This window comes from the organism of the source record quoted next, unplaced genomic scaffold (genome assembly GCF_019419815.1).
Source record: "Pyrus x bretschneideri cultivar Hongxiangsu unplaced genomic scaffold, Pyrus_bretschneideri_v1 Contig3, whole genome shotgun sequence".
Classification (NCBI taxonomy): domain Eukaryota; kingdom Viridiplantae; phylum Streptophyta; class Magnoliopsida; order Rosales; family Rosaceae; genus Pyrus; species Pyrus x bretschneideri.
In genome coordinates, this window is record NW_025999612.1 from 12422019 (window position 1) to 12446638 (window position 24620).

Below are 24620 nucleotides of genomic sequence, written 5' to 3' on the forward strand. Positions count from 1 at the left end.
TATTCAGTTTGACAAGTTTTTTTAGTTTGACTAATGTTTTTTAGTTTGACTAATTAATTCGAGTCTTTCTTTTAGGGTTTAGGGTTTAATGCTACTAATTTTATATTATGAGTAAATTGTAGCAATGGTTCCTCAATTTTAATTAAATTAAAGCAATGGTCTCTCAACTAAAAATTCATTACCATTGGTCTCTCAACTTATCAAAATGTGTAGCTATAGTCATTTTCATTAATTTTGTCAAAATTTTGTTAATATAAGTTATGTTGGAATGACCATTTATACAATTAGGGTCTCTCAACTCATCAAAGTGTGTAATTATGGTCATTTTCGTCAACTACGTCAAAAAATTTGTCAAAACAAGTTATGTTGAAAGGACCATTGCTACAATTGGGTTTAAGTTAAGGAACAATTTCTCCAGTTGAATTAAAGTTGAGAGACCAATGGTAATGAATTTTTAGTTGAGGGACCATTGCTCCAATTGAGTTAAAGTTAAGGGACCATAGCTACAATTTACTCTTAGATTATATAAAACAAAACTGGTGCATCATAATTTGGAACCGGATCCCCTTCGGACCCAAGGGAACTAAGCACAAAGATCAAATGATCTAGATACAAACAGGGGCCCATCTAAAAGTTATAATAATTGTAGTTGTTTGATCAAATTTCAATGGTCCGGATCATTTAATCATTGAACTCAGTTCACTTGGATTCGGAGGGGATCCGATTCCTCATAATTTAACTGTTGTTCTGTGACCCCGTTGATAAAAAAAAATCTAATACTCGGCCTTTACACGGCCGCACACGAGTGCAGGATGTGGGAAAGCACAAACAACAATCCCCTCAGCTAATGACCTCCAGCTTGCTCTAAAGTGTTGTGCTTCTTTTCTACCTTTCATCTTCTACTAACTTTCTACATCGTCGGTACTCAGTAATCTCATCCTAATTGGACAACAGATATAGATAGTAAACACTTACTGTGATTTATACGCTAAATGCAGCAAGCAAGCGAGATTTACTTCTTGAGCAGTATGTTCATGGGACGTGTATCGTACTGGTCATGCAAAATCAAGACAAAACGGTTCATTCTCTATCACATTGAAGGACTCAAAAACGTAAATTAGGTAAAGCGAATACCAGCTAAACGGTGCGTGCATGCATATGATATGAACACTGGTATTCCCCTTTCAAGGTTTTGGTTCAGATAAACATGGATGTTCCAAATACATCTGTACAGATAGAGGTTGGCTACTCACTGAGTTAATAGCGGTTATTAATGGAGGTTGTTGCCACTGCTTTGTGTCTGTTGGAATCCATGACTCCGAATCCTTGCTTGTGCTTGCCTCAGGGAGGGATCGAAATTACGCAGTTGTCTCCCACCGGCAAAATGTTGTAAAAGAAAAGCTTACATGCCTACCCCTGATCGATCACTAAAGGAAACAAGATATTAATCCAAACCTATAGTTAACGAACTCAGAAACTACGTAAGCATCTGGTCAATATCCAACCAAAATGATACTTCTATTTATTTCAAATCTCAAGGACCAAAATGATGAGTTATGCAAATCTCAGAGACCATTTTGGCTACAAACCTTTTTTTTAATACATTTGATACTTGTACTCTAAACTACTCTAAGAGGAAGAGATTTTGAACTCCAAACACAGTGGATTGAGGAGAGTTCTATGATTTATTATTGATATTCATAGCATTCAACCTCTCTTACTTTTATTGATATTATTCTAGGGTTAATTACGATAGTAATATTCTGATTTATACTCGTGTTTCATTTTAGTCTTAACTTTATTTGTTGACAATCAAATAAGCAAAAGTATGACAAAATGGTTAAAGTGAGTCACATACCACAAGTGAAAAACTATTACATAGATAAACTAAATTGGAGATAAAGTGAAATACAAATATAAGTTAAGGGACAAATATTGTAACTAATTCTAGTTTTAGTTAATTCCTGTTGGTTTTTTTTTTTTTTTCATGTGAATAAAAAAGCTTTGCTTTCATGTCTTAATAATGTTGAATTTTTTATTCTTGAGAAATAAATTGCAGGCCAATACGCAGTAAATTGGGCGAGGTGGGTGAGCGTGGCAGCGAGCGAGGTGGGCGAGCGTGACAGAGAGCGAAGTGGACGAGGTGTCAGGTGTGTGAGGTCTAAAGGATGATGTTTTGAGTTTGAAGAGTGAGCAGCAAGGTCGGGGTATCGAGTTTGAACTTTGGAGTCTGGAGACTGGAGGCAAGGTATCAAGTTTGGAGTCTGAAGAAAGGAGGGGACGAGGGGTCTGTTAGTTAGGGTTAGTGTAAAACATAAAACAACGTAGTATTATGGGTTTAGATGTTTGGTTTTGTTCGTCTCAGTGGGTGTCCTAACATTTGAAACCGAAACTGAACCAATTGAATTCGGTTCAGTTCAGTTAGAGAAATTCAATTTAGTTATTTTGATTCGATAATTTGTGCGATATTTTTCGATTTTCAATTTTTTTGGAACACACCCCTAATTCTTCTTGAGTCCTTAATCCATATAGGTCAACATAGTTTCTCTCATGCGCATGGGTTGCTTATCAACATATTTGATTAAATCTCGACCTTCCAATTTTTTAAATGAAAACGAGTGGCAGAGATTTGATCAATTATGCTGATGCACATATAGGGCATGTGCATGATAGAAACTCTCATTTGATCAAACCATACATATCATCTATGTAGTCTAGTTTTGTCTATGTTCATAGTTGCATGTGAGGCTCACAAATCGGGACAAAAACATCCAAAAAATTACTTTTGTTGACCACGAAATGACATTTTGACCTTGCATGTGATAATCATCTATGGGAAAGAATCCCCTCTAGATCCTTTCCACCAAGTCCACTAAGGCAAATAATTTGGATCTTTGAAATTTGATCTAACGGCTAAAGTTATTATAACCTTTAAAGTAGACCCTTATTTGTAGTCATTGGATCAAATTTCAAGAGCCCAGATTGTGTGCCTTGATGGAGTTGGTAAAAAGGATCCAGAGAGTTTCCTTTCCCATCATCTACAACCTTCAAACATAATTTAAACATAGATCTCGATTTTGATTAAGATTGATGCAAACATTACCATTTGAGTATGATGATGCTTCTTGACCACATCACTATAACCATCTTGAGACACTCGACGATGAGATGGTTCGTGGTGAATCATATTACATTGAGGTTTATGCATATTAATATTATGAGATGCATGCACACACTTAGGTTTCTTTTTTGTGCTATTTTTTAGTTTTGCCATAATTTAGTGGGTATTTTGACAGACTAACATCTTCCACTCCAAAAGCTTCTAATCTATGTGCCTTGAACTTGCCCATATTAAGTTATTGGTACATTCCCAACTCCACCTAATATGTGATCTCCTCAATCCAATTTGGGAATATATGGCACTATCCATTTTCCATTACGATTTGAGGGGGGACCCTTGAGTCCTCTTCCTCCTCTTTGTTCATGCATACTGCTTCAATAGACTTGGTCCAAGAGGGGTCAAAGAAAAGAAGAAAGATTGACAGGGATATGAGGAGAAAACAAATTGGAAAAAAAAAATTGCTTTTGAGAGAGAGAGAGAGAGAGAGAGAGAGAGAGAGAGAGAGAGAGAGGTTCATAAGCATTTATCCTTTTAGAGAAGTTGGGAGATCCCACACTGCCCCATGCTCTTTAGGGCATGCTTTGGCCCATTCTTGCTGTCCTCTGTCCCTCCAAGTTTCATGGATGCATTGCACCTATCTTTCCCTCTTTTCAAAAACAAAACTTGAAGACAAAAACTTCACATCTCTCTCTCCCCCAATCATTCACCTCATGAATTGGCAACCTCCATGAGATTTTCATGGACTCCATGGGTTACTTTCAGTTGTCATTTCAAGTTTGTAACACTTCGGTTCGGTTCATGAGTCATAATCAATAAATTAATGTCACTTAGTTACCTCCAAGTTTTGATATTTTAAGGCCGATATAGAAGGAGAAGACTAAAACGCTAAGGTGAAAGTATCTCAAACCAATCACGCAATGTTATGTGAATAGTTAAAACACTAAACGGCACACAATATCCTTAACGTCCATGTTGCATCTACGTTGCTCTTGACATTAGAAGAAATTTTCCAAATTTCCCATGATCTTATACGTACAAGTTGATGGCAATTAAATGTTGTTTTTAACACATGAGACAAGACAACATGTATCATCCAACCGTTGTCTTAGCAGTCCTTTTAACTGACAGCTTAGTGTTTATCCACCCCTTATGTTTATAAGTCATGACTTTATTATGTAACATAAAGTCGGTTTTGTAAACATGAAATAGGTCATTTGATTATCGTAGTATGTCCGGCTTCTTGTAGCCGAGTTTGAATCTCTCTTTTGATAAATTAAAGTACGTAATTAGGATTTAGTGTACAGCCAATTTATGCATCATGCAAATAATTACTGATTATTGTTAGAGATTCACAACTAGGGAGAAACTTTTTTAACTGTGTGCATGGTATTAATCTCAATAAATTTCCCCCAACATATAAATTAGGGTTTTACAAGTTTTGGTTTTCCACTTGTGGCAGACATATTTAGCATGAAGCGGGGACAAAAATCATAACATTAGAACCGTAGGAGGAGTAGGATATGGGAGATAGAGCATCTTCAAGTCTCAGGGGGACCAAGCTGAAGATATTGAGTGGAAGCTAGCACCAAATCCTCCATATCCTGCAGCTTCTCTCTTCAATCTCTCCAACTCTCCTGCTATCTGCAACATAAAAAAAAAACGTTACTACTTTTCGATCGCGCAAAATTAGAATTCCATCCCTCGTCACCAAAAAATTTTTACTGAAACTTTTTCATATTTTGTACCTGCATTGTTTCCGTAACATCAGTCTCTGAGTTGGAGTCATAGAAAGAGCTCGCTGTGGCTAGCTTCATAGATAGGAACTGAAATATTCGACAAAGAACAAACATTGATTTTCCAGAGAAGATAATTAAGAACAAATTATTAACAAGGAAAATTTGATTATTGTTAAACTAATTACCTCAATCTGGTTTTGTAAGGACTGAACATAATTAATTATCTCGTCCAACATTACCGCCATTCCCATCGTCTGTAATTACATTAACGCGTTCATAAATTAGACTTATGGTTCTTGAATTTACTAAGTTAAACACATATGCTTAATTACGCTACCAAATTTCTTAATTACCTTAGAGCACCCTGGGACAATATCTTGCAAGCATGTCAGCCTTTCATTGATTTTTCCTCTTCTAACCTGATTGACGACATTCAATAAACATATATTAAAACCAAGAACTAATGTTTTTAACAAATTTATCGGTCACTGAATTAGAATATCGCTCGAAGAAAAAAAACGAAGAAGCACAAGCAAATTTAAGTACCCTTTCTGCTAGACTGTGACTGTGAGTTGCTTGGCCTCTCCTGGCTCTAACATGAACAAATTCCTTTGGTTTCTCATCTTCCTTCTCATTGCTCTTGACCCTCTTTCCTCTTTCTGCGCTCTGCGAACACACGAACAAAATCAAACTGGGAACCATACAAGGCAAAACAAATTTAAAAAAAACTGAGAAAAAAAGATTTAAACAGTTACATTTTTTCGCTTGACCCCGGTTTCAGAAACTGGGGTAGTAGAGATTCCGGAGCTGCTCTCTGTTGCATCATCCACTGCTGTTCTCTTCTTGCTTTCATTTCCATCTGTAACAATGGAATGAACTTGTAATTTTGGAAAGTTTTCGTTCGTGTTTCCGGCGGGGAACTCGGGTTCTTGATTGCTGAACAAGTAAGTGTCATTTGAGAAGGGCATGTAGGTGTGGAAATTCAAGCTTGGATATTCCACGACACTTGGAATATTGAACTGGTCTGCATACTGGTTTGTTGGTTCCATGTTTTGGTCAATATCTAAAAATGGAAGTGAAGGTTTATTGCTAAGGAAATCTTCTGTGAATTCAGACATTGGGTTTTATTGTTTGTTTTGGATTTGCAGAGTCCCCTGCTCGAAGGTTTCAATTGAGTTTTTGGATAATGTGGGTGAGGTACTACTATTTAACATGGATGAATGAGGAAGTGGCCACGTGGCAGATCTGTGTGTCCCCTGTGGGCCCCATATCATGCTTAACTAGAAGTGTATGATCATGTTTGTTAATAATTTAACATATGAAGTGGTTTAACTTTAAAGAAAGTAAGAATTAGCTAGTTATTCAATTCTTGATCTTTTCCCTATTTAATTAGGAGATTTTAGAAATTTTTGGGATTTGAGAATCCAAGCAATAAGGGATACGTATGTTGGAGTAATTATTGCAGTAAGAATTTGTGAAGGACATATTAAAAGCTTTTCTCATAACTAAAGGGTTATATCAAGGCTCAACTTTAAACTTTTACCTTTTTGCATTAATAATAGATGAGTTAACATAACATGTTCAAGATGATATTCCTCGATGTATACTTTTTTGCAGATGATATCATGTTGATAGATGAAACGCAAGAAGGAGTAGATGCGAAGCTTAACCTTGAGCGGGAAATGTTGGAAGTTAAAGGTCTTTGTTTAGATCAAAGACAAAGTATGTGGAGTCAAGTTCAGTGGGAATGAGGGTCCAAATGAGATAAGGATGATGATTGGAGATTAGGAAGTGCCAAAGAATGAATGTTTTCGTTATCTTAGATATATCTTACAAAATAACCGAGGATTAGATGAAGATCTCAACTATAAAATACAAGCTAAATAGCACAACCTTATAAATATGTAGTCTCCCTATAATTACTCTTCTTAAAAACGGAAGAATGCCTTGCTAAGATATCCCTACGACAAGTCTTTGGATTGGGCTTAAATCTGTGTCTTTAGATTGGGCTTTTTATTTTGTTACTAGGTGGACGGGTTAGCCTGTTTCAAGGCAATCTCGAAAGAAAAGTCGGATTTCGGGTTTAGAATTTTAGGGTTCTAGCTAAATATTAAGCATCGAAATCACTAGCTAATTAGATCATTTCACAGTCCAGAGAGCAGTTTCTTGATTATTAAGATTTGGTTACAAAGTGATCACTGTTACAAAGTCAAAGTCCTTGCTTATACAAACTAGCATTAATGTCATTTGTAGGTAACTCATACTATAACACCTGATTTTGTAAAACTATTTGATAGTGTGACAATCGTCGTAAAAAATACAGTATCTTTCTAAAGTCAAAATTAGCTGCAACTAACAAGTTCGGCAGACTTTTCAGCACATATTTTTGCTGTGTTCAAAGCTTGAATGGGGTGTTGAAGGAAGAAAAGGAACCACATAGGAAATGGCACTGTTACAATAAGCAACCGTGGATAAGATTTTAACTGTTTGTAAGTGCTGGATAAATATATTTTAATATAATTTGGTCAGTCAAACACGTTTCATGCATATTGTGAGTGTTGTAGATCATCTAGAAAAGAAGAAGAAGAAGAAACTATGACCCTTTGAATGGAATTCACCCCATTAGGCAAAATTTTGTTTTCAAGAAATTGACGAGTCATTTCTTTGCCTTTGGCTTTGTTGAGGAGAAAATTTTCAATGTGCTAGAAATGCAGTTTAGCTCACCAAGTATTATATAATACAAGTGATTGATACTTTAAAATTTGAATTTTTAACCACTTATATTATAATACTTGGTGTATCGGGTTGTGTTCCTGGCATATTGAAAGATTTCTCCTTTTTTAGGGTCTAATCTTTACGTGCATGATATCTTTCGTTTGAGTAAATGAACAAAATTAGTATCTTTTTTCTTACAATGATACGATAGTGAGTTAAAAAAAAAAGTTTTATTTATTTATTTTTATGTTGCGAACTGAACAAAATTCGTTTATTATTCATTGGAAATGAACATAAAATAAGCAAGCACATGAAGAGCTACAAAAAACTACGAAGACTACAAAAAATTATGTTGTAATTAAAGTCGGCTCGATACAAGCAAAAGAATGATGCGAAGAAAATCCCACATCTAAGAAGTATCTAAGGTTTAAATATAAAAAATTTTAACAAAAAGTTATTGGTATTGTTTATTTTAACGAAAAACTATATTTTTACACTAAAAAATCAATTCTGGTACTATACTACTATTCATTTTATTATTTATTTTGTCCTTATCTTTAAAATTCAAAGTTTTCAAACTATTTTTATTAATTTTCCTTTAAATATATAGATGATCCTTGCCCTAAGCCTTACACTTGATGTCTAGTATAGTCTTAATACAACTCATTGTATTGGGAAAATGATCCTCACTAGATTCTTTTCTTGGAGATTCGGAAGATTTTATGATTGTGTTTGTTCATTGTACATCGTACGGTCAGAAATTATTTTAAATTTTAAAATTAAATATGAATAGTAATTAACGAAAACTAATCGCATGATATACAATGAACGGATATAATCACAGAATTTCCTGGATCCCAAAAAAGATCATTTTCTATTGTATTGGAAAACAAATTCTTAACTTAGGAATATAATATCGATTCATGAATTGCTTTTAGCGAACGCTTGCGAAACCCATGACACAAGAATTAGCAAACGTCATAAACCCATCAATTTCGTCTTGTCTTATCAAAGAACAAAATTAAGGTTAATCAATTTCGTCTTATCTTATCAAAGTGTTCTGGCAGAAAACTACATGTTGCAACAGTAGCTAAATCATCATCAAAGTACAAAATTTTGGTTAATCAATTTCGTCTTATCTTATCAAAGTTTTCTGGCAGAAAACTACATGTTGCAACAGTAGCTAAATCATCATCAAGGCTTGACAATATTCGGTGATAGATCCAAGATTTGAACATTGAGAGACTTCAGTGTCAAAGGTTTAAGTTTTTAGATAAGAATAGGACATGAAGCACGCTAAAAAAATTCAGCTTATTCACTAAGACTTTTAGTTGAATATTTGATGGCTTATTGTCGTCAGTTAAGCCAACTTGTACACATGTCAACAAATAGAAATATATGCTGAAGAAATCTGATGAGTGCAATCAAGAGACTTTGTTGAGTGATCTTGACACAATTTGCCTATTGCTACCAATATATGCTTAGCATACATTACATCAAGTACTTGGTGGGTACAACAGAGACACGTACTAAACAATCGAATCGAAAGACTTTGACATATTTATTTTATGGACTCCTAATAGTCGCGAGGCCACCTTGACCTCAAAGTGCGTCCACCCTTTAGCTGTATCCCTCTCATATATGATATCTTTGTGCATGGAATCGTGGACTGCTTAATTCAATGAGTAATCACGTTAATTGATTTAAGGAACATTTTGGATGTGGTTCCTAATTACAAATGTTTTTTTACTGAAATCTTTGTTGTTTTTAGTTTTTTATCGAAATTCTTGACATTAATGTAATAATATATTTCTATGTAGGTTATTATATATTTAATTTAAGAATAAAATTTGTAGTTATTTATATTAATGAGATTTAAAATAAAACCCATAATTTATAGGATAAAAAATATCAAAGATAAATTATATTCTCCAATATATTTTGTGTACACACACGAGTACGCTCATAAAAAACTAACTAAAAAATTATTGTACCAAAACATGGGTACATTTTAAAAAAACACAAAAAAAGAAGATATTAGGCTTAATAACATTATTAAATTTCTTCTATTTAATTTGACATAATTACATTCTCAAAATGTACCCATAGAAGTTTAAAAATGGATTAGAGAAAAGATTGAATGAATTTTATATAAAAAATGGGTACATTTTATATTAAAAAAGGGTACATTTTTCATATAACAAATTGGTATATTTAAGAATGGGTACATATCAATTTTTTATAAAAATTTAATGGGTACAAACTTATTCTAATTTTATTTTTTATATTTTGGAAATGTTTGAATTGAAAATTAATTAGGAGTTTAATAAGGGTGTAAATATCTCTAAATCAATTACTAATTTTTGTTATAAAAATTATGTAACTTGCATATATGATAGGGACTTTGATCAAAATATAAAAATTAATAGGATTTTAATCAATGAACATTAGAAACTAAGGACCGGATACTAATGTTTCCTTAATTTATTATTTACTATAAATCTGATTCATGCGTTGCGTACATACAAATATTTCATATTATTTTTGCTGACAACATTGCACGCAAAGAGCAGTACCTCATGTTCTTGTTTTTGTTTTGAAATTCATTGAATTTAATTTAAATATTGTTTATGAAGTAGTGGTGTTATATTTATCTTAATTACTACCAAAAGAAGCGTGTTGGTTTATCTTTTACGATGCCTACACACAGGGTTGTCTTTGAAATAACTTAAATCAAAACAAACTTTAGGACTAACTAATTATAAGTTCACAACTATCATTAAATAATAAGTACAAAAAGCTACAAACATAACGTTCATTAAATAATAAAAAACAGTCAATCTTAAACAATCAAACAAGAAATTTTTTTTTTTTCAAAAACTCTAACTTTAAAGTTTCACTTGATTATATAACACTATTATATAATAAGATTTTTTTTTCAATTTTATTATTGACACTTTAAGCATCTTATTATACATTCTCAATTTTTATATTTCGATTAAAAAAATTTACACTTACAAAGAATGCATAATGACATTTTGAAGTGCTAATCAGAGCAATTTTTTTTAATCTATAGGATTATCGCATATAAATTTTAGCTGACAAATTTTTTGAAGCCGCTCAAATCCAAAGTCCTGTACAATGCGCCGTTCTTTCCCTAGAGCCGCCACTGCCTACGCAGCTATGTATACTAATCAAAGGGCGACTAAGATAAGATAGCAACATTCTGTTTTATCTGCCTTTAATAATAAGCATAAATCCATTTGTAGTCTTATGAAAAAAAGTCTAACATGTCTAAATCGATCAAATTAACATCCAATTAAAATGAATTAAGTGCATGTGAGGAGGCCCACCTGGTTTATGCTTAATGTATAAATTTAATTAATTAAAGAAAAGCCTTAATGACTTAGTTAAGTTTTTAATTCAGTGATTAATTAATTTTTTTAAATTTTTGATTAATTCAAAACAGTTATATGATCTGTTTGATCAAATCGTTACATATGTTCTGAAAAAAGCATTAGAATGCCTACCTTAAACTTTGTTTATAGCTAGTTGAATCCTGGTAGAAAAAACATTTGTCCATAGAGTTACAAACATTGAGTAAAGACAAAATTTTGTTTCAAGGACATTGCAAATCCGTAAGGCTCTATCTGCAAAATTCCCTTAGGTCATTACATTTTTATAATTTTGTTTTATGTGATTATATATCATATATGTTTGTATAATTTTATTATAGTGGAATTTATATTCAATAAAATTAATCTTACTGGTTGTTATTCCCGCCAATATTTACTTCCATGGGTGATTGTCGTTTTGCTTCTCTTTTTCTTTTCCTACATAAACCATAAACTAAAGGAAGCTCAATGGAAGCTACATGCATGTAGAATCTGCAACTCTACTAGTCTTCTTCTTTGAATTTTCTGGCTTTGCCCTTAGAAATTCTCAAGGAGAAAAATGGTTTTGGTTTACTATATATACTTATATATGTGTGTGTGTGTGTGTGTGTTTGTATGATGCATATAAATTTCTAGTCTGGCTTTGTTTTAACACCTCAAAAGCTTGCCCTTGTTTCTATGAATGAGAGCTGGTATGTCCACTAATACTAAAACCCTAAGTAGCAATTGTTCCGGCGAAGACGACAGTGAGCTTAGGAGAGGGCCATGGACTCTTGAAGAAGACCGTCTTCTTATTCAGTACATAGAGCGCCATGGCGAAGGCCAGTGGAACTTGCTTGCCAAACGTTCAGGTAACCGTACGTAACCAATTTGCATGCTGGTGACTATGGCTACGAGTATTTTATGGTCTTTTTTTTTTTCCCTTCTTTTTTGGTTTATTATATTTCTTAATTTGTTGGTTAATTATACAGGATTAAGGAGAACTGGCAAAAGTTGCAGATTGAGATGGTTGAATTATCTGAAACCCGACGTTAAGCGAGGCAATCTTAGTCCTGAAGAACAGCTCTTGATTCTTAACCTCCACTCAAAAATGGGCAATAGGTGAGCTAGCTACCCCATTCAACACCCAAAATTCATTGCCGCTTTTAATTCGAGCGATGTTCTAATCTAATATAAACAAACGCGGAGAGGCATTCAGTTTCTTTACATCTTAAAGAAGCCTTTTTCATGCAGAGTTTATTAAAACTTACCATTTATAGTGTGGTGCTTTTTGGTCTTAAATTATAGAAAAATAGTTATATTTCCTTTTGTGATCGCAGGTGGTCGAAAATCGCGCAGTATTTACCGGGAAGAACAGACAATGAAATCAAGAACTATTGGAGAACAAGGATGCACAAACAAGCCCGGCATCTCAACATCGACATGAAAAGCAGAGAGTTTCAAAATATGATAAGGTGCTTTTGGATGCCTAGGTTGAAGCAGAAGATAGGAGGAGAAACATCGATTTCTTCAGCTGTGTTAAACCAAAATCCTACGATTTCGCAGCCTCTCGAAAACAACACTGTCCAACATCTAACGGCAACAGTATCCCAGCCACCACAAATCCTAGTGCTGGAAGAAATTAATATGAGTGGAACAATGTACAATTTGGATGTCGAAAAGCAAAACACAGAGGCAGATTACTGCACAAGTTCATGCATTTTCCCTTCAGAACCAGTGGACATGTCGAAGACTGCGCAATTTCCGGAATGCCCTCCTTTCTATTGTGGTGACAACAGTGGCAACGACATGGAATCCTTAAATCTGCAGGAATCTGTGTCAGCAGACTCAGCACCAAATTTCCCTGGAAATTCCGCCGGCGATTGCTACGTGGCAGAAAACAACTGGTTTGACAGTGATTTTTTCATGTAGCATGTGGAACATGGATGAAATGTGGCCAAATGGGAAGTTGTGACTCATACAAATTAGTTTATATATCATTTCATCAAGTGTTAAGCAGCTAATTTTCTACCCAACACACAAAATTGTACAAATATTGTTAGTACTGAAAATGGTATGGTTATGAGACAAGCACTAAGGCTCCGAGTTCACTTTGTCTTCGAGTGCAGTTTCATATATTGTTACAGCTTCAACCTACTTGGTTCTTGTATAAAAATAAAATAAAATATATCTGCGCTGGCCCGTGTTTGGTGTTGGGTTTGGGGCCGACGACAATCTTCTTGAAATCATTCTTGGTCTCTTTCCTCTCAATTCATGTTTACTTTATTTGGTGTTGAATTTTCGTCCTGAAATGCTGTAGTTGTTGTGATAGCCATCACATTTTGGCCCACACAAGACAATTAACACAAGGCTTTGGGTACGGTTATCACCTTCAATATTAGGTTGAAGCAGGGAAAGTTATCAAATTGCATCAGGCTTGGTTTAGCCATAATGACAATTTAGGTTTAGTCGATGCAGCAATATGGCTTTCCTATGTCCGGAGATTATAAAGCGGTGACATAATTTTATCTTTTTATTTTAGTTATGTTTAATAATTTCCAAGAATGGTTTTGGAGTTTGGTTTGATTTCTTTCTTTAGGAGTGTGTGCTTGTTTGATTGCTCTCTACATAAGAGTTGCTTGATTTTCCTTTTCGTTTTAGTGTGCAACCTCTTTTGGATCCAAGTGTTAAGGATGAATTTGTTTGATTTGCTGGATCTATTTCACTTGTATTCTGGGATCATGGCGGTGAATAGGTGGTGATCCACCTATGGCCATTGTACTCTATGTCTCAATATATGATTTGAGATTTTGTTCTCACATGGTCTCCGTGTAACACAAAATTTAACGGTTTTGTTGATCTATATAAATTTTGTGGTTCCTAATGTGCTCGAACAAATGCTTCAAGTCTATCCATTACTTTGCGATAAGTAATGTTTATTGTAATATGTCTAGATCTAGTTTGCAAGTACCCTTTTAAAGCCGAGTTCTTCATGATATATTTTTATAATGTCATTTTATCAATAAATAAAATATAGCACTCTTTCTTAAAAAAAAAAAAAAAGAGTTTTAATGAAAAGTCCACGGTACTGTTCACTTTAACGAAAAATCACATTTTTATACTAAAAAGTCAATCATGGTACTATTCACTTTATCTTTATTTTATCCTTATCGTTAAAACTCAAAGTTTTCAAACCATTTTTGTTAGTTTTCCTTAAAAAAAAACCTACATGGTTTTATAAATGCAAAAGTAGCCAGGCTTCAAATTTTCTTCCTTAACCAATTAATGGGACGGTGGAGAAATCGTGACTAAATTAGTCAATTTTAGGAAGCAATATCTTCTTGCAGCAATGCTTTGATTTAAGACTTGCAAGTCAAGTGCGTCAAAGAGACCACCAACCATGAAGCACTAGAAAATTAATGCAACTGAGAAAAAAAAAAGTTGCAACCTATGTTAAAAGGGAAAGGAACTTTTCTACAATTGAGATGACATTGTGACGGTAGTCTATAATAATAATATTGAATAATTAAAAACACATGTCAGTGCATGATTGACTCGAAATACTTCCACATATTATAGCACAGAACATGCTAATATTTGGTCTTCCCCTCTCACCATTGATTATAGCTAATACAAAACGGAAGGGGATCCTTTTCAGATCCCTTCCACCTAGTTCTCCTCATCAAACAATCGGGATCCTTAAAATTTAATCAAACGGCTAAAGTTATTATAACTTTTAAAGTGGGCTCGTATTTTTAGCTGTTTAATCAAATTTCAAAGGTCTAGATTGTTTGATGAGAAGGATTAGGTGGAAAGGATCCAGAGATGATCCCTTCTAACACAAAACTATGACAAGTCTTCTCATCGATTAACGTATAGATAGTGTAATTGGTTTATTAGTAGAATATATATATTTTTTTTAATTCAACAAATTGGAAAAAGACTACTAGGCATGACAATTTCCATGATCACCAACTGGAAAGTTAGTCAGAATATATATTTTTTTTTTAATTCAACAAATTGGAAAAAGACTACTAGGCATGACAATTTCCATGATCACCAACTGGAAAGTTAGTCAGAATAGAGCTCTCGAAAATTATGTTGACTCTTTTTCTCTTGAAATGTTCGTCCAACTGTTAAGTTCAGACTTTTTTTTATCAAATTGAGTGTTGTTTTTGTGCAATTTGTACAATATAAGCTTTTACGACGACAAAAAAACAAAAATATTTGAATTTGATGCAGATCAAGTACCAAATAATTTTTCTTATATGTCCCTAAAACTTGATCTTGTGCATTGGAAGTGATGAACAAAAATTGTGAGAACGCTAACGGTTGGGGGAGAATTAGAAATATTTAAAGTTTAGGGCCTCAAAACAAAATGATAGTTTCGAGGGCCTTTTGTAAAAGCCCGCTGGGTTAAGTTTGTCGTTTGGATGTTGGGCTTTCAGCCCAATATTTTACTGTATAGTACTCCAGGGCTATTCGTAACCGTTCATTTATACGATTCATCATCCAACCGTCCGTTCTATCTCGTTAAAGCTTTTTTATTCGCCATCCTTAGGGTTTCTCTGAACCCGCCGAAGCCAGAGCTGTAGGGTTTTCTCAAACGCAGAAGTCGCTCCGGCTCTCGATTCTCCTCGAGGTAGACCCTAAATCTCTAATCCCCATTTTATCTTCCTCAACTCGTTCTCTTACATTCGATTCACTGCTCGACTGACTGTTTTGTGTGAGAAAGTTTGAGACTTTTAGCTGTAGTAAGTCTATGCATCTTAGATTTCTTATGCTGCTTTTATTTCACATGAAATCGAAGGGGTTTTAAGATGTTTACGTTGTCTCCAAGCATCAATTTTTGCAAAACTTAGCGACCCATTTGCTTATTTTCTCCATTTTTTTCCCTTCATTTGGATTGTGATTTGTTCGAATGCAGAAAGATTTGTATTTTGTAATGTGGGTTTTGAGTTTTGTTCAATAATATGATCCCAACCCTTTATTCCATGTTTGTTTTAATTTTTCTCTGATTTATAAAACTCGAATGGCGTATGATGGATCGTAATATAATTCTTGTTTTCGCGCCGAATATCCAAGTTTATCAGTTTTTTCGTGTCTTTGCATGCCGGAAATTTTGATTGTGGTTTATGCCTGTATTGTTTAGTCAGTTTTTGCCAAGATGTATACTTCAAGGAAGAAGATTTCCAAGGATAACAATGCTGAGCCGACTGAATTTGAAGAGTCAGTTGCTCAAGTAAGTGATGCAGCTGTTTACTATGATTTTTAGTTACTTTGTTGTTGTAGTTTTGGGTTTTGATCACCCGTTCTTATCTGTGCAGGCATTGTTTGATTTGGAAAACACAAATCAGGAGCTGAAGAGTGACCTGAAGGATCTATATATTAATTCAGCAATGTAAGCATTGTTTACGGAATTTGTGTGTATAAACTGTTGCCTATTGTATGAGTTGCATTCTTTTTCTGCCGCAGTCAAGTTGATGTGTCTGGAAGCAAGAAGGCAGTTGTTATCCATGTGCCCTATAGGCTTAGGAAGGCATACCGCAAGATTCACGTTCGCCTCGTGAGGGAGCTTGAAAAGAAGTTCAGTGGAAAGGTGATTAGTAATTTATGATGTTCGGTTCTGTATTGTATGTGAACTTATAAATAATTGAGACTAGTCTATCATTGTGGTTATGTAGCATCCTCGTTTCTAGGCATTACCCTTTGCGCCTAACAGCTTGAAACAATTTATCTCTTTGTTACTCTTTTTATCTGCTCAGCTAGCTTTTCATCTTGGTTTCTTGTCTCTCTAGTGGGTGGCCTAGTTCTGAAATTTAGTTGTCTTATTACATTATTTATCTATAAATAAGTGATTCCTATATGCATATCTGTATCTATTTGCAAAATTTCTTTTTTGTTTGGTAACCTCATAGGGGCCTCCTGGGTTTTCATTTGGTAGGATGTGATCCTGATTGCCACACGTAGGATTGTGAGGCCTCCAAAGAAAGGGTCAGCTGCTCAACGCCCCCGCACTCGTACACTAACTGCTGTGCACGAGGCAATGTTGGAGGATGTTGTGTTGCCTGCTGAGATTACCGGAAAGCGCATAAGATACCGTCTTGATGGATCCAAGATAATGAAGGTAAACTATCAAGGCTTGGATGAAATGGTAAATTAAGTTGGATAGATGTTCTAATAGAAAAACTAGAATATTGAAGTCTCCTTTATCCTAATGTTGGGCAGGTGTTCTTGGACCCCAAGGAACGTAACAACACCGAATACAAGCTGGAGAGCTTCTCTGCTGTTTACAGGAAGCTTTCGGGAAAGGATGTTGTGTTCGAGTATCCAATCACCGAAGCATAGAATTATTTGGTTTACCTTACGAACTGCAGTTGAGCAGGCAGACGATTTAAAATTTTGATGTTGAAGACCTGGTTTTAGGATAGCCTTTGAAGGATTTCGTTCTCTACATTACTAGCTCGTATTTTTGTTGATGTGATATGGTTTAATGTCGGATTTTTATTCTGTTCTTTGAATCGAAGGTTTTTCAATCAAGTGTTTCGACTCTTCAAATTTCATGCTTGGTTTTCGACATCACTTGCTTCGTGACAAACTATTTACCATTTTGCATAATTAGTATTTTCTTAATTTGGTTGCTGAAATGATTAGTTTTCAACTAGTCCTTGATATTCCTTCACTTCGTGGGAAAAAGATATCGGGGTCCTGTGATCGTGATCGTTCATTGTATATATTATGCGTTTAGTTTTCGTTAGGTAGTATTTATATTTAATTTTAAATTTTAAATAATTTTTGACCGTACGATATATGATGATTGTACGATGAACAGTTACGATCACAAGATCTCCAACATCCTTTTTCCCACTTTGTGATCAAGGTCCTTGAGTCGGGGAATTTGATAATGATTACTATGTCGTTGATATTTAATCAATATGTTGTCAATGTTTGATTTTGCGTTTGTTAAATAATTGATAAGTGAGATCCTTATTTAGAAAATTCCAAACAGATCCGTGGTTAATAGATTTGTAGCAAACAAAATTCATTGGGATAAATCGTCTCTGTGAGATTCAAATCGTTTGAAAGAATGAATCGATAGAAGCTTAAGAATGACGAAAAAATCTGCTTGACAGTATTTAGATGGCGCTCGTGGGCGGTGGCAGCGACGGACCATTGCCAGCCACAGACATGGTGCTGTCGAAACTTCGCAGCAGCCAAATAATTTTACCGGATTTGGTAACCTGCACAAATGCAGCGAGGGTGATTGAGGGGAGACATTTACACGGTGAACCTGTTCTATATAAGTATTTCTCGTGATTGAGCAAATAGGCGATAAGAATAACAACTTTTCGAAGCAAAAACTTGCCTCTAAGACAAAATCACAAGACCAAGGTACATGGCTCCGCAAAGAAACCCGAAAGATAGAAAACCCCTACAAAGAAAGCTCTTAGGAGTTAGAAAAAACGGCTGAAGTAGGGCACAAGAGCATGTCTTGCACTCGGGCGCAATTCTTATTAACGATAAGAAGCTCACCAGATGACACCCCATCCACAGCCAGTGCAGCAAGGACACTCTTCTGCAAATTTCTCGGCGTCACTAGAACGAACTCTACGGGATATAAGATCGTCATAGATATCTGCATTGTTACAATTAGACATTAAACGGAGTTGACCAATGCAACAATTGCCAGGTTAATTTGAGGATCAAATATTTTGTTTCTTCCCCATACCATAGACTGAAAACAAGCTGTTCATTACACCTGCATTAGACAAAATAGAACCGGCAGCGATTAGTTATTCCCGTAGTTTTGGAAGATGACCAAAAGAAAGGAAATAGAAGAGATTCAATTACCAATAAACAGAATAATGTACCGAAGCACACGAACTGTTGTTGTTTCTTGCAGAACCCAAATTACGCCGAGAAAAACAATGAATCCTGGCGGTGTAAACATGAGAAACAAACGTCATATTGCATCCTTTGCTAGTCATAGGAAGATATACCACTGCAACTAGAATACATACCTATACAGAGTCCTCGAAGCATCCACTGCACATCATCAAGCAGAACAAACACAACAGGATAAAGATGAAATCCAATGTTAGGCAAACATGTCGTCTATTTGACAAACTTATGCATTCAGCATCAATGAAATCCAACGTTAAACTGTTACATATCCTGACGCTTCAAGTAAAAGCATGTCTATTAGCACTTACATTTTTAGCTATGCACAGTACAATCAGTAGAGCAGCAATAAAACACCCAGCAGCTATTCGAGCAGTAAGGAGATTTGTGGATGCAAGAATCAAGAGCATCCCCCAAAAGGACGAACCAAGATCTGATGCGCAACATAAACGGAAAAATGAGAAGGATAACAATTGCATCAGACTGAGAAACAAACCATATATGACCCGAAATGTCCAAATGGTAAGTATAAAATATCATGCATTTGAAAACAGTTCCCAACGGAGAAGAGGTCAAAGATAAAAGGAATTACATCCAGCGGGCAAAATCAACCAGTATACACCACCCCGGGTTTGTGTGGTTCCGCCCTCATCTGCATGAACTTGAATCCCTTCCACCTGCAAACTAATCTGTATCATTACCTGCCTCTAAACATAGCCAATTACGAAGACATTCTACGCGTTTTCATTAGGACATCTCAGCAAGGCAGACTTTCCAATGTCTAATTTCATCAAACGAATACAACGAAGTGCATACAGAACATATACGAAAGAGCGTTATTACTGGAAGCAAGTGGCATTTCTCCTGACCTGAAGTATCAGTCACTAACAAATACACTATTGATTCAACAAAACTAGAGGCAGGCAGGCAGGCAGGCAGGCATTCTGTTCCAGTTTATCAACGTAAATTTTTCGATGAAAATATGGAAGAGGAGGGGTTCTTACATGACCACATGTAAGTTTACAAGCAATAGCATGGCTCGCCTCGTGAAGAAACACAGTGACAAGCTTGAAGGGTCTCAGAAGTACTGTCCTCCAAAGCTACAAGGAAGGAAGAACGATTCACCATTCATGAATTGTAAACGGTACACCATATTTACAAGATACAACAAAAAAACAAGTTGAAGAATTGCATTTCTCCTTGAAACTAATTTGGGAAATGAGCTAAAATTATCAGAAATCAAATCCCAGATGAACTGATCAAAATTAAATATCGACGTAGAAATCAAACGATCGTTTCAGCAATTGGGGATTGAAAAATGACCAATTCGGCCAATTTAACTTGAACTTAAGCACTGGCAAAGATCCCAAGCCCCAAAATTTGTTAAGAGCAGAAAACAAATCAACAGGGAATCAAACTGCTCTTCATTCCACAGCTGAAGAACAAATTTTATGAACCAAAGAATCAATCCAATTCTCCAACTTGTCGAAAAACAAATCTTTGCCCAGATCAAAGCGACACTCCAACTTCTCAAATATAATATCAAAAGCCATGGAAAACACTGGCCAGAACCAATGTAAGTTAGAGAGAGAGAGAGAGTTTTACAGCAAGTATGACGACAGTGCAGACAGCAACGGTGATGAGGAAGACGACTTGCTCGTGGTTGCAGCAGTTTGTGAGTTCCCAATTAGGCCTCATCTCTGACCCCAAATTTAGAGAGAGAAAGTTGGTGTCCCTCTCTCTCTCTCTCTCTCTCCCCGATCAAAGAGAAAGTATAAAGATTGAATTTTTTTTATTTGAAGTGAGAGTGAGGAGAGTGCAGAGCAAATTTTGAAGATGGGCAAAAACAAAACAGAAGGAAGTTTTGAAAAAGTTTGAATCTTTGGTGACCAATCAGGAGACTAGAACATGTCTGGAAAGTAGTAAAAATCCCATGACTTTTGTCTCGCCAGGTGCACTGTTTCTAACGCTACATTCCAGATCCAACCCATTTCAAAATCTTCGAGTTAAAGTCTTTTTTTTTTTTTTTTTTTTTTTTGGTATATTTGGGAATGTACAACAGAACGAGAATTCTTCCGGAATCCTTTAATTATGTTTAGATCTGGTTTGGTATTGAGGTAATTATGAAAAAAGCTGCTATAAAAAAAAGTTGAGAGCTGTTTTTGTGTTTGGTAAACACTCAGCTTCAGCTTTTTTTCACAGTTTTGGATGAAAAAAAGCCAAAAACAAGAAGCTGCAAAACCTAGCTTTGAAAAACCGGCTTTTTTTCACATCTGTTTTACATAAAAGTTTACCAAACACTCTAATACTGCTTTTTTTTTTTCAAAAGCACTTTTACAAAAAAGTTTACCAAACACTCTGCTGCTTTATTTCACAGCTGCTTATTCTCACAGCACAGCAGAAGCAGCTTTTTTTTCAAAGCACAGCAATACCAAACCAGCCCTTATTCACCTTACATTGTACTGTACGGTCAGAAATTATTTTATAATTTTTATTTAAAATTGCTATTTTTCAGTCAATTTACTTTTTTTAAGTTCGATTCTCGTTAAAGGAGAGCTTACACTACATTATTACTAATATATTATAAGGCTAAGCTTGCTCTTTTCTTTTAGCGTAGATAATATCATTTATTAAAAAAAGAAACAATGTAAAGGTGGCAAATTGTAAATGTAAACACAAAAATTTCCTTTGATGTTTTTGATGAACTATTTATCTATACCAAACGAGGTCTTATACATGCAATTATTTTTCACAAACTTCAACTTCTTGTTGAAGTACTGCTACTTAATACTACGGTCTAATAATATTTATTTTCACTTGTAAGTGAGAGGTTTTAGATTTGATCCTTTCCAAAGGCGAATTTGAACCACATTATTGCTAGCTCATTGTGAGACTTATCCTATTTTCTCATAGTGTAGATTATATCGTTTGTTTAACAAACAAAAAAAAAATTTCTTGTTGAGGTACTCGATGGCTTTTGTTGGATCTCATTGAACATAGAATTAATTGGCAATATGAAAAGTAGACGAACTTACTTATAAATCTATGTAACGTCATTCCCCCATTAATACATGATTTATTCCCAAAACCGACCACAGTCAATGGAACATTACGACTACGACTCAGTGGCAGTCCTTAACGATAGTCAAGTAGATTAATCCACATCTCGTAAACATTTTTATTTGTATTTGAACAAGTATATATTATGAATTAATTAAACAAATTATATAGTATTGCCATGAGATTTAAGATTACAAAAATAGCTTTTGTATCACATGAAATGGAGGTAATGTACCTTCATCAATGGAAGAATACGAGAAAACGAATATCTAGAAAAATCCTCAACAAAACTACTCCCCCAGAAGCCTCCTCGGCGGTGTTTTCGTCCAGGTTTCCCTCGTCCGGCCAAATGAAACGCTTGAAAGCATGCGGCGAACGGAGTTCATGTTAGGCCAATTTGCAATGCAGTCACAGACGTGGAGACAAGATCACAAGAGCAAGGTACACAGATCCACAGAGATATGTGAAAGATATGAACGCCCTACGCGTAAAGCTCTTCGTAGTTAGAAAACAACGAAAATGGATAAAAAGAAAAGAACGGAGGAGAAACCATAAAGGCTCACCAAATGACACCCCATCCACATCCAGTACAGCAGGGACACTCATCTGCAAATCTTTCAGCATCACTCGTATTAATTCTCCGCGATATAAGATCATCGTATATATCTGCATTGACCGTTACATGTATACGTTACAAGGTATCTATGAGTACAAAAACATGCAGTTAAAATGACGATCAAATAGTATCGCTTCTTACCATACACCGAAAACAAGCTGTTCATCACACCTATCATTAGATAAAATAAAGCGTCAGACGAAATGAAGAATACATAAGGTACTTTCTCAAGAAATAGTTGAACGAAAATAGCGGAGATGCAATTACCGGTGAACAGAATCACTTCCCTAAGCATATGAACCGGCGTTGCTTCTTGCAGATACCAAATTGCAGCAAATAAAACAATGAATCCTGGTAGTTCAACACCGTAAAACATAAATAAAACCCCAAACGTCAAATTGCATCGTGTGCTAGTAGTAACAGGACGATGTTTTGATGAAATACGGAAACCATACCGATGCAAAGTCCTCGAAGCGTCCACTTGTACGATGTCAAGAAGTACAAACACAACAGAAGTTTTTAGTTAGCAAGTTTTACTTCCTTTGAAATCAAGTAAAAGATGGGTTTGCTATGACTTACATTTTTAGCTAAAAAGAATACAATAATTAGGGCAACGATGAAACAGCCAGCAGCGATTTGTGTAGTGAGATGCTTCGTAGATGCAAGAATCAATATCATCCCCCAAAACGATGAACCAAGATCTGGCGTGCCACAAAATCGAAGGATGATAAATGTAACAATTAAATCAGATGCAATGTGCATGTTAATTGAACATAAAATATGGCCAAGGATAAAACGAAATTACATCCGGCTGGCAAAATTATCCAGGATATGCCGCCACGGGTTTGTGTGACTCCACCTTCATCTGCCTGAACTTTAATCCCTTCCACCTGCAGACTAATCTTATCATTACCCGTCTCAAACTAAACGTGACCATTCTTAAAAATTTAGATAAAAGTGAGAAAGAATTTCTTACCTTACCACATGTAAGCAGACAAGCGATTGCATGGCTCACCTCGTGAAGGAACACGGTTATAAGCTTAAAAGGTGTCATCAGCACTGTCCTCCACAGCTACAAGAATTGACGAAACAAGTTGACACAAAAACATTAGCGGATTCTTTACATGTTTAAAAATTAAAACAAATTCGATTAATTAGATATATCCAAGTACCAAAATTTTGCTAGGAGGTAAAGATCGTGACAGAGAGAGAGAGAGGGGTTACCACAAGTATAACAACAGTGCAGACAGCAACGGAGATGAGGAAGATTACTTGGTCGTGGTTGCAGCATTTTCTGAGTTGCCAATTTGGCCTCCATTTCATGAAATTCAAATTCAACTCCATCTCTTTTCCTTTTTTCGGAAACCAAATACTGCAAGAAATTTTCATGTGGCATTGGCGTTGCCCCATAGCGATATGAATAATGAATAGACAAGAAAATTAGACAGGAAATACATGAAAGTATTTGAATTGCAGATAAAACTCGTCTTCATATACAATTCAAGAAATTTGTAAATGTAACACAATGTGGGACCTGCAAGTTGAATTCGAGGTTAGCTTTTGCACGAAGCTAACAGCGTAACAGATTGGTTTCCCCACAAGCCGGAAAGAGGGTGAGCTATGAAGGTAAAGGTTCTTCAAGACCTGCCCTATGTGCTTCCGATTCTGAACAAAGACGGCCTTCCAGGCCCCCTGGTGATGAACCGAGGGAGCGCAGGGCTTCTGGGATTTGTTAATTGAAAATGTTGTTCTCTGCAATTCATGATTTCTATCTGTTTTGATTTGTATAAGGTTTGAGGTTTTTCTTTCTTGTACGTGGTTGGTGTAAAACACAGGTTTGTGTTGTTGCCTAAAACAGAGGTTTCACTTTCACCTTAAAATAGTAAATCTTTTGACGTTTGGATAATCAAAGAGTTAAACAAATTACATTCATGATTAAAATTAGTTACTTTATGTAGAATTACAATTGGATTGATTTCAATTGATAACACAAGGTACAAATATATACTAGTCAACTGACTTGGTGTACAAGTAAACCTAATCCCACAAGAATTTACGTAACCTAGCCCAACAGAATCCTAAACCGATTCTCCTAC

General features: G+C 35.3%; 6 protein-coding genes across 7 annotated transcripts; 2 read left to right on the top strand and 4 right to left on the bottom strand.

Annotated features, from left to right (window-relative positions):
- Positions 1–4484: 4484 nt before the first annotated feature.
- LOC103938907 (transcription factor BEE 3) lies at positions 4485–6023 on the bottom strand. Its single transcript, XM_009348961.3, has 6 exons — positions 5613–6023; positions 5404–5523; positions 5211–5276; positions 5043–5111; positions 4867–4944; positions 4485–4762 (listed from the first exon to the last, which is right to left on the bottom strand). The coding sequence occupies exons 1-6, from the start codon at positions 5973–5975 to the stop codon at positions 4667–4669; spliced, it is 792 nt and encodes a 263-aa protein (XP_009347236.2). The 5' UTR covers positions 5976–6023; the 3' UTR covers positions 4485–4666.
- A 5335-nt stretch (positions 6024–11358) lies between these two features.
- LOC103938915 (transcription factor MYB62) lies at positions 11359–13037 on the top strand. Its single transcript, XM_018645345.2, has 3 exons — positions 11359–11818; positions 11939–12068; positions 12287–13037. The coding sequence occupies exons 1-3, from the start codon at positions 11650–11652 to the stop codon at positions 12876–12878; spliced, it is 891 nt and encodes a 296-aa protein (XP_018500861.2). The 5' UTR covers positions 11359–11649; the 3' UTR covers positions 12879–13037.
- A 2419-nt stretch (positions 13038–15456) lies between these two features.
- LOC103938923 (40S ribosomal protein S7) lies at positions 15457–17486 on the top strand. Of its 2 annotated transcripts, none has more exons than XM_009348977.2 (6): positions 15457–15588; positions 16099–16188; positions 16274–16347; positions 16422–16545; positions 16891–17073; positions 17175–17486. In XM_009348977.2, exons 2-6 carry the CDS (start codon positions 16114–16116, stop codon positions 17292–17294), a joined length of 576 nt encoding a protein of 191 aa, XP_009347252.2. In that variant the 5' UTR covers positions 15457–15588; positions 16099–16113; the 3' UTR covers positions 17295–17486. The 2 variants fall into 2 exon arrangements, with proteins under 2 accessions (XP_009347252.2, XP_048445046.1); XM_048589089.1 differs by having other exon boundaries at positions 15562–15584.
- A 474-nt stretch (positions 17487–17960) lies between these two features.
- LOC103938939 lies at positions 17961–20804 on the bottom strand. The gene is made up of 10 exons (XM_009348993.3): positions 20454–20804; positions 19853–19948; positions 19441–19525; positions 19160–19281; positions 18968–18992; positions 18798–18881; positions 18676–18705; positions 18480–18582; positions 18313–18378; positions 17961–18187 (listed from the first exon to the last, which is right to left on the bottom strand). The coding sequence occupies exons 1-9, from the start codon at positions 20544–20546 to the stop codon at positions 18315–18317; spliced, it is 702 nt and encodes a 233-aa protein (XP_009347268.2). The 5' UTR covers positions 20547–20804; the 3' UTR covers positions 17961–18187; positions 18313–18314.
- A 1445-nt stretch (positions 20805–22249) lies between these two features.
- On the bottom strand, positions 22250–23203 carry LOC103939767. The gene is made up of 6 exons (XM_048589196.1): positions 23104–23203; positions 22980–23004; positions 22792–22875; positions 22666–22695; positions 22472–22574; positions 22250–22389 (listed from the first exon to the last, which is right to left on the bottom strand). The coding sequence occupies exons 1-6, from the start codon at positions 23200–23202 to the stop codon at positions 22317–22319; spliced, it is 414 nt and encodes a 137-aa protein (XP_048445153.1). The 5' UTR covers position 23203; the 3' UTR covers positions 22250–22316.
- Positions 23204–23264: 61 nt separating this feature from the next.
- LOC125479726 lies at positions 23265–24457 on the bottom strand. The gene is made up of 5 exons (XM_048589450.1): positions 24452–24457; positions 24059–24276; positions 23749–23896; positions 23501–23596; positions 23265–23447 (listed from the first exon to the last, which is right to left on the bottom strand). Exons 1-5 carry the CDS (start codon positions 24455–24457, stop codon positions 23265–23267), a joined length of 651 nt encoding a protein of 216 aa, XP_048445407.1.
- Positions 24458–24620: the final 163 nt, after the last annotated feature.

What these genes read in the sequence shown, in the direction of transcription:
- LOC125479726 (XM_048589450.1), bottom strand. An exon ending in ACCTCGAATTCAACTTGCAG is followed by an intron (nt 23,897 to 24,058) that starts GTCCCACATTGT and finishes AATTTCTTGCAG; the next exon opens with TATTTGGTTTCCGAAAAAAG. An exon ending in GTCTGCTTACATGTGGTAAG is followed by an intron (nt 23,448 to 23,500) that starts GTAAGAAATTCT and finishes GGTCACGTTTAG; the next exon opens with TTTGAGACGGGTAATGATAA.
- LOC103938923 (XM_009348977.2), top strand. Translation starts at nt 16,114, where the DNA reads ATGTATACTTCAAGGAAGAAGATTTCCAAGGATAACAATGCTGAGCCG. An exon ending in CTATATATTAATTCAGCAAT is followed by an intron (nt 16,348 to 16,421) that starts GTAAGCATTGTT and finishes TTTCTGCCGCAG; the next exon opens with TCAAGTTGATGTGTCTGGAA. An exon ending in AAAAGAAGTTCAGTGGAAAG is followed by an intron (nt 16,546 to 16,890) that starts GTGATTAGTAAT and finishes TTCATTTGGTAG; the next exon opens with GATGTGATCCTGATTGCCAC.
- LOC103938907 (XM_009348961.3), bottom strand. Translation starts at nt 5,975, where the DNA reads ATGTCTGAATTCACAGAAGATTTCCTTAGCAATAAACCTTCACTTCCA. An exon ending in TTGTCCCAGGGTGCTCTAAG is followed by an intron (nt 5,112 to 5,210) that starts GTAATTAAGAAA and finishes ATGTAATTACAG; the next exon opens with ACGATGGGAATGGCGGTAAT. An exon ending in CCTTACAAAACCAGATTGAG is followed by an intron (nt 4,945 to 5,042) that starts GTAATTAGTTTA and finishes CGAATATTTCAG; the next exon opens with TTCCTATCTATGAAGCTAGC.
- LOC103939767 (XM_048589196.1), bottom strand. Translation starts at nt 23,202, where the DNA reads ATGATATTGATTCTTGCATCTACGAAGCATCTCACTACACAAATCGCT. An exon ending in GCTTCGAGGACTTTGCATCG is followed by an intron (nt 22,876 to 22,979) that starts GTATGGTTTCCG and finishes TTGAACTACCAG; the next exon opens with GATTCATTGTTTTATTTGCT. An exon ending in TGTGGATGGGGTGTCATTTG is followed by an intron (nt 22,390 to 22,471) that starts GTGAGCCTTTAT and finishes CTTTACGCGTAG; the next exon opens with GGCGTTCATATCTTTCACAT.
- LOC103938915 (XM_018645345.2), top strand. Translation starts at nt 11,650, where the DNA reads ATGAGAGCTGGTATGTCCACTAATACTAAAACCCTAAGTAGCAATTGT. An exon ending in CTTGCTTGCCAAACGTTCAG is followed by an intron (nt 11,819 to 11,938) that starts GTAACCGTACGT and finishes TTAATTATACAG; the next exon opens with GATTAAGGAGAACTGGCAAA. An exon ending in CACTCAAAAATGGGCAATAG is followed by an intron (nt 12,069 to 12,286) that starts GTGAGCTAGCTA and finishes TTGTGATCGCAG; the next exon opens with GTGGTCGAAAATCGCGCAGT.
- LOC103938939 (XM_009348993.3), bottom strand. Translation starts at nt 20,546, where the DNA reads ATGAGGCCTAATTGGGAACTCACAAACTGCTGCAACCACGAGCAAGTC. An exon ending in GCACTGTCGTCATACTTGCT is followed by an intron (nt 19,949 to 20,453) that starts GTAAAACTCTCT and finishes CCTTCCTTGTAG; the next exon opens with CTTTGGAGGACAGTACTTCT. An exon ending in GCTTCGAGGACTCTGTATAG is followed by an intron (nt 18,882 to 18,967) that starts GTATGTATTCTA and finishes TTACACCGCCAG; the next exon opens with GATTCATTGTTTTTCTCGGC.